The sequence below is a fragment of the Mastomys coucha genome, unplaced genomic scaffold, assembly GCF_008632895.1.
Source record: "Mastomys coucha isolate ucsf_1 unplaced genomic scaffold, UCSF_Mcou_1 pScaffold7, whole genome shotgun sequence".
NCBI lineage: Eukaryota > Metazoa > Chordata > Mammalia > Rodentia > Muridae > Mastomys > Mastomys coucha.
Window position 1 is genome coordinate 73193850 of NW_022196913.1, and position 8172 is coordinate 73202021.

General features: G+C 42.6%; 1 protein-coding gene and 1 long non-coding RNA gene across 4 annotated transcripts in view; one reads left to right on the forward strand and one right to left on the reverse strand.

Moving 5' to 3' along the window:
- Window positions 1–4480: 4480 nt before the first annotated feature.
- Window positions 4481–5735, reverse strand: LOC116082768. The gene has a single exon (XR_004115422.1). It is a non-coding gene; the product is annotated as an uncharacterized LOC116082768 (long non-coding RNA).
- Mtdh (metadherin) overlaps window positions 5417–8172 on the forward strand; it is a 64354-nt gene continuing 61598 nt past the window's right edge. For 2 of the 3 annotated variants that reach the window (XM_031359695.1, XM_031359697.1), the window contains exon 1: window positions 5703–6114. In XM_031359695.1, coding sequence (XP_031215555.1) covers window positions 5737–6114 — 378 coding nt within the window. In that variant the 5' untranslated portion in view covers window positions 5703–5736. Of the gene's footprint in view, window positions 6115–8172 lie in introns of all 3 variants that reach the window. The other variant, XM_031359696.1, reaches the window with a different exon arrangement.

An 8172-nucleotide genomic window follows, 5' to 3' on the forward strand; every position in this document is an offset into this window, starting at 1 on the left:
CAATTCTCCAATAAAAAGACATAGACTAACAGACTGGATACATAAACAGAATCCAGCATTATGCTGCATACAGGAAGCCCACCTCAGTGTCAAAGACAGACGCTACCACAGAGTAAAAGGCTGGAAAACAATTTTCCAATGGTCCCAAGAAACAAGCTGGAGTAGCCATTCTAATATCGAATAAAATCAACTTTCAACCAAAAGCTATCAAAAAGGATAAGGAAGAACACTTCAAACTCCTCAAAGGAAAAATCTACCAAGAAGAAGGTTCAATTCTGACCATCTATGCTTTAAATGCAAGAGTACCCACACTCATAAAAAAAACTTTACTAAAGTTCAAAGCACACATTGTACCTCACACAATAAAAATGGGAGAATTCAACACTCCACTTTCGACAATGGACAGATCATGGAAACACAAACTAAACAGAGACACACTGAAAATAACAATATGGACTAAATGGATTTAACAGATATCTACAGAACATTAGATCCTAAAACAAAAGAATATTCCCTCTTCTCAGCACCTTATAGTACCTTCTCCAAAACTGACCATATAATCGCTCACAAAAAAGGCCTCAACAGATACAGGAAGACTGAGATAATCCCATGCATCCTATCAGATCACCACAGACTAAGGCTGGTCTTCAACAGCAACAAAAACAACAGAAAGCCCACATCCACATGGAAACTGAACAATGCCCTACTCAATGATAACTTGGTCAAAGAAGAAAGAGAGAAAGAAAGAAATTAAGGACTTTTTAGAATTTAACGAAAATGAAGGCACAACTTACCCAAACTTATGGGACACAATGAAAACAGTGCTAAGAGGAAAACTCAGCTCTTAGTGCCTCCAAAAAGAAACTGGAGAGAGCATACACTACCAGATTAACAGCACATCTGAAAGCTCTAGAACAAAAGGAAGCAAATACACCCAAGAGGAGAAGAAGGCAGGAAATAATCAAACTCAGGGCTGAAGTCAACCAAGTAGAAACAAAAAGAACTATACAAAGAATCAACAAAATTGGGCCTAGAGAGATGGCTCAGTGGTTAAGAGCACTGACTGATCTTCCAAAGGTCCTGAGTTCAAATCCCAGCAACCACACGGTAGCTCACAACCATCCATAATGAGTTCTCATGCCCTCTTCTGGGGTGTCTGAAGACAGCTATGTTGTATTTACATATAATAAATAAATAAATCTCTTTTTTAAAAAGATTTATTTATTATTATATCTAAGTACACACTAGCTGTCTTCAGACACCCCAGAAGAGGGCATCAGATCTCATTATGGGATTTGAACTAAGGGCCTTCAGAGGAGCAGTCAGTGCTCTTAACCACTGAGCCGTCTCTCCAGCCCAAATCTTTAAAAAAAAAAAAAAAAGAATCAACAAAACCGGGAACTGGTTCTTTGAGAAAATCTACAAGACAGATGAACCCTTAGCCAGACTAACTAGAGGGCACAGAGACAGTATCCAAACTAACAAAATCAGAAATGAAAAGGGAGATATAACAATAGAAACTAAAGAAATTAAAAAAAAATCATCAGATCCTACTACAAAACTGGAAAATCTGGATGAAATGAACAATTTTCTAGACAGATATCAAATACCAAAGTTAAATCAGGAGTATATAAACCATCTAAACAGTCCTATAACCCCTAAAGAAATAGAAGCAGTCAGTAAAAGTCTCCCAACCAAAAAAAAAGCCCAAGACCAGATGGGTTTAGTGCAGAATTCTATCAGACCTTCAAAGAAGACCTAATACCAATACTCTTCAAATTATTTCACAAAATAGAAACAGAAGGAATACTACCCAACTCATTCTATGAAGCCATAGTTACACTGTGTATTCTCCCTTGGAGATGGAATAGTTTCTGTCTAATCAGGAACCTGTCACAATTTCCTCTCACAGAGGACTTCATAAGAGATTCTTTATTACTCCTATCATGTTTAATGTTCCAAATAGATTTTAAAAACTGGTTGAGTGCATATTACTTTTAGCTTCAGAAGACATCATGTATATTTAAGAAGCATTTAACTATTATAAATTATTTTGATGACTTAAAAATGTCAATACTGAGTTGTATGTTTTAAAATAAATTTTATTAGTTTAATAAAAGAAAAACAAGAAGAAAAGAAAATCATGGGTATGAAAAAACTTTGCGGGGGCTGGTGAGATGGCTCAGCGGGGAAGAGCACCGATTGCTCTTCAGAAGGTCATGAGTTCAAATCCCAGCAACCACATGGTGGCTCACAACCACCCGTAATGAGATCTGACGCCCTCTTCTGGTGCGGCTGAAGACAGCAACAGTGTACCTACATATAATAAATAAATAAATCTTAAAAAAAAAAAAAAAAAGAAAAGAAAAACCTTTGCTCGGAATCCCACTTTTTCAGGACCTAAAGCTATGAGTTTTTGCTTGGTTTGGGAGGGTGTTAAAGTCACTCAGAGGTCCAAATATTTTAACCCTTGGTGGTGCTATTTTGGGAGGTTAGGGAATTTTCGATTGCGGAGCCTTATTGGAAGGAGAAAGCCACTGGAGTCGGGCTTTTGAGGGTTATAGAATCATCCCACCTCCACTTTCCTCTCTGTGCCTTCCTGTCAATCAGCTCCTTGCTGTCTTGCCTTCCCAGCCTTACAGACCCTAACCCTCTGGAACAGTATATCTTTCATACTTTACTTTTGGTCATATTTTATCACAGCAATGAAACTAAGCATTTGGGGTTTTGTTTGTTTGACTACGAAGCCCTGAGTAGCCTTGAACTCTGATCCTCTTGCCCTAGCCTCTTGACTCAATCACAAACATGCACCACCATACCATATCTAGGGATAAGTGAATGTTTTTAAAGATTTATTTACTTATTATATGTAAGCACACTGTAGTTGTCTTCAGACACCCTAGAAGAAGGCATCAGATCTCATTATGGATGGTTGTGAGCCACCGTGTGGTGGCTGGGATTTGAACTCAGGACCTTTGGGAGAGCAGTCATTGCTCTTAACAGCTGAGCCATCTCTCCAGCCCCTGTCTCTTTTTTCAAAAAAGATTTATTTCTTTATTTACTTTATGTATTTCAGTACACTATAGCTGTCTTCAGACACATCAGAAGAAGGTATCAAACCACATTACAGTTGGTTGTGAGCCACCATGTGGTTGCTGGAAATTAAACTCAGGACCTTTGGAAGAGCAGCAGTCAGTGCTTTTAACTGTTGAGCCATCTCTCCAGCCCAATAAGTGATTTTTAAAAACATCTTGAATGGCTTCTTGGAAGCAGTTGACAAGTCCTAAACCAAAAAATTTAAGGTATATAACTTGAACATTGGAAAATCTATGAAATGATCACAACAAATAACATATTCAACTTTCCCACATTTCCTTGGATCCCTTCTTAAGACCTTCCTCGAACTTCCTTGCTCCTACCTCCTGTCCCTAAGTAATCACTGATTTGCTATCCTTGTAGATCAGGTTTCACTTTCTAATTATACACTATGTGCTTTCTGTCTGCCTTCTTTTTCTCAGCATTGACAGAGACATTCATACCGTTGTACATGTTTATAGTTCGCTCCTTTTTATCTATGACTGACAGTCCCTTGAATGAGTTACTCAGAAAAAGCACTCATTTCCAACCCTGAACTCCTCAGAGAGGGTTTTAGACACATTTTACATTTTACCTTTGTCATTCGCCAGGGATTAGGACTTTGTCTACTTGGATCAGAGCTAGTATTCCATCACGCACAGCTGTTTTGCCCTGATTCTTTCAAAGCATTGCTTTATTTAATTTTTAGTCTAATCTTTGTGCTGTTGCAACAAATAACCCTAACTTTCTGGAAGTATAATTATATTCTTACAAGTTTTGTTAACTGTAATGAGTGCAAACCAATTGGTTGTGACCCCACTTTTTTGTTTTGAAAATATAAGAGCATGGTGGGATAAAGACATAGTTCAGTGGGAGAGTGCCTGCCTACCATGCTCAAGGATCTGGGTTCAATCCCCAGCACGAACACAAAAACAAAGTGCATATACATGTGCATACACAAAGAGAAGGAGGGAGGGAGGAAGGGTGAGATATGATGACAAGTATGTCCCTGATACTAAATACAGCAAATGGAAAAAAACACACGATGACATGACCTTACTAAATCATTTTCTTGCTAGCCTGTCAAAGGGACTAGTATGCTAACCTTCACTGGGAATCCTTTAATTCATAAATCCACAGGAGATAATCTAAAATGATCAGTAGAACTTCGTAGGAAAACTGTGACCAAATAGGTGAGGCTATAAATCCTATCCCAAAATATGAATGGAATTTGTTAATTTTTAGAGTTCATGCAGATCTCATTTTAAGCTTCTGGCCTTTATAATTTAGCCCTTACTTATAAGTCTGCAAAAAACTTAGCAAGAGTAGCTTATTACTTACAAAACTCCATTCCACCCATTAATCACAAAACTTATTACAATACTGATGGGTCAAAACACATAACTAGGTTCTTAGTTTGTATTTACTTCAGTTGCTTACATGCTAACTACCATTTAATTACAGACTCTGTTTCCTTATAACAAAGTCAGAATACAAACACTAAGGTAGTCCTCAAGCATTTTTATAATTAAGAACTGAAGAAGCGCCTCAGTTATTTATTTTTGGTGCTGGGAATCGACGCCAGAGCCTTGCATATGTTCAGCAAGCATGTTCTACCGCTGAGCGACATTCCCCAACCCACCTAGTTTCCTTCTAATGCTACATTTGAGTGTTGGACAACACATGCATTCAAAAATTGCAACTCTTTTTGTGCTGTATAAAAGCTTAAAATAATATGCTTCCCTTGCATATAAATACAGTCTAATGGGCTTCCTCTCAGTATTTCCTATTAAGGCTACAAATTAGTAGAAAAATAATAGTGCCTCCCACGGGCTTGCCGACTTTTTAATTCTGGAGCCTGACAACAGACAGCAGGAGTGAATGAGAGAACAGACGCAAACGTTGGCAAATGTTAATATGCTAGTCCGCCCCGAAGAAATACTCGGATGTGAATTACACGTGCCCGTGGCCTCAGACTCCGTGGAGCTCCCCCTGGAAGCATCCAACTGGCTCCTGACCTAAGGAGAAAAAGCCGGTCCACTGCACCATCTCTGCAGGAATGAGAGAGCAAAGCCTGATCAGACTCCGATGGATTAGACCGTCTTGCTCGCGCGCAGGCCTCACACCTGAATCCCTCTCCGCACTCAGAGTGCCCGAGCCTGCAGGAGTTCCACGCTCAAGCTCCGCGTCGCCCCAAGCCGCCAATGCCACACGGCTCAAGGAGACCCCCTAAATGCCCGGAGTCCGCCCGGCCCCGCCCACAGCACCCACGTGATGCATACCCCGCCCACGGCCTCCACGTGACCTGACCGGCCTCCGCGCGCAGCGTGGTTCGCGGCCGGAGCCGCCATTGTTCCGCCGGGGGAGGACAGCGGGGCCTGGCGCTGGCGCCCCGACGCCGCTTAGCGGCCGCCTCTGGAGACACTCTGTCCCCGCCGCCCCGTGTCCTCCTGGCGGCGGTGGCGTGAGGCCGGCTGCGGAGACTGGGAACCCTTGGCCCTCCCTGTGGCGGCGGCGGCCCCCCGGTTCCCTACTCCTGCGTGAGGGCTGGCCGCGATGCGCTCGGCCTGAGGTGTCGCGGCCCTGTCGCCTCCCACGACTGTTGCAGCGGCGTCTGTGCTCCCCGGCGTCATCCCGCGAGTCTCTCTGACGGGAGGGAAGATGGCTGCACGAAGCTGGCAGGACGATCTGGCCCAGCAGGCCGAGGAGGGCTCTGCCCGCCTGCGAGAGTTGCTCTCGGTCGGCCTAGGTTTTCTGCGCACGGAGTTGGGCCTCGACTTGGGGCTAGAGCCGAAGCGGTACCCGGGCTGGGTGATCCTGATGGGCACCGGCGCTCTCGGGCTGCTGCTGCTCTTCCTTCTAGGTTACGGCTGGGCCGCGGCTTGCGCCGGCGCCCGCAAGAAGCGAAGGAGCCCGCCCCGTAAGCGGGAGGAGGCGGCCCCGCCGACTTCGTTCCCAGAGGACCCAGCCCAGCTGAAGAATCTCAGAAGCGAGGAGCAAAAGAAGAAGAACCGGAAGAAGCTTCCTGAAAAGCCCAAAGTGAGTAGTGGCGAGTAGCCCGGTGGTCAAGGGAAGCGAGAGCGCTTAAGCGAGAGTTCAGGTCCAGGTGGTAGGTGAACACGTTCCTTGAGTAGGGGGAAGTCGGAAAGCGTAAGAACCAGTAGGAAAGTAGCGTTTTCCTGCATAGAAATTAACTCCAGGGGTAGGTATAAATAAAAGTGCCCAAACTTACAGTCATCATATGGGAACCTTGGTTTCCCCCAGAGCCGATCCTTCCTATGGAGGTTAATGGGACCTTACAGTGACGTTGGGAAGTTCTGAAAAGACTCCCTGGAAGAGAGATGGCTATCTCAAGTCAGGTTGAGACCTGAGACCGTGTCTAGTGGAGCGACGATGACCTAAAAAAAAACCTCTGGCTTAAAGAGGATTAAAGGTGTCCTGATCAAGACATACTCATCTTAATTGGAAATGTTAAAGGGAAATGGTTACCCTGTCTTTAGCCTGGTGAGTGTGGCCATTGGGTTGCTGGTACAGGATCTGGGGTTCTAATACTCCTTCGGGATTTATGGCCCTGAGTAAAACATAAGGCAAGTTGAGCAAAGTAGTCAATAGTACAGCCCACGATGTGGAAGGGGTTTTTTTGTTTTGTTTTTTAATGAAGTAAAAAGAGGTGACAGATTGGAATGCTGAAGGTTGAGAGGAGATTTCAAGCCACAGTTTGCTGGACCACATGTGGAAACACAAAAGATATTCCATTATTATTAGGCCTTAGTGTTTTACTTCGGTAAAGATTTCTCTGTAGTATTTTGTTATATGTATATTTGTTGGGGAGATCTTGTGCCATGGCACGAATACAGAAGTCAGAGAACTTAGAGTTGGTTCTCTCCTTCCACCACGTGGATCTTGGGGATTGAACTCCAGTACTCGGGCTTCTTGGCCAGTACCTTTACCCACTGAACTATTTTAGTAGCCTGTTTTGCATATTCTATGTAATATGAAAGATAAGTAACATTAGAAATATTTATTAGTGTAGTGTTGGTGGTGGATGCATTAATTCCAGCACTGGGGAGGCAGGGGCAGGCGGATCTCTGAGTTTGAGGGCAGCCTGATCAATATAGTTTCAGGACAACTAGGGCTACGTAGAAAAACCTTTTCTCTAAAGAGAAAAAGAAATACCTCCTATTTTTATGTTATCCGAATGTAACTCTCCACCTTTTCAGAACACTTCAGTAAACCAGTACCAGGTTCTTACTATGAAGAGATGTGCCCTGGTATGTTTGATGGGCATATAGGAATTAAAGTCAATCATGTGTGGGAGACAGGTTCATAAAAACTGTATTCATTGACCCATAAGTGCTAAATAGAAGGCTGACAGCTCATATCCTAAGCACTCATGTTTTGATTGCTGAGTGGAAATAGAGAGGAAACCTAGAAAGTTACCAGTAAAATACTTTCTGAAGTTAGAAGAGAAAGCAGGGCACACTGAGAACATGCATGATTAAGTTCTGTAGACAGCATCAAAGTTTAAGTAATGTTTTAATGAAAATAGAATGCTTGGCTTCAGAGTATAGGTGATCTTGAAACAAACCACATGCATTAGTACTAAGGCCTGTGTGGATTGTGGCAAGTTAGGAAATTTTCAAAGTCTCTTTAGGATGTTTAGAATTTCAAATGGACCTGAGGAGAGAGACAGGTGCTTCAAGAATCCATTTGAAGTGCATTGCATCATGACACAGCTGATTCATCTGAAGGAAGAACACACATACTTCACTATGAAAAATGTACAGCAGATAGGATTTGGCTCATCCAGCTTTTCATTTGTGTTAAGGCGGGAATGGGTAATAAGTAAATCTACTTGAGGACTTTGAGGAGCTGAAACTGAGATTGGATCATTGAATGTGAATTGGGTGAAAAAAAACCTTCTGCCAAATAGTAAGAATGTATTAGAGGAGTTATGGTCCTGAAACTTTTGACTGCAACTCAGAAATATATTTTGTATTCTAGCACAGGCATAAACTTGTTTTTCTTTAATGCATTTGTGACTCACAAAATTGGTTTCTCATTTGATTATAAGGCCTGACTGACACCCCCATCCCA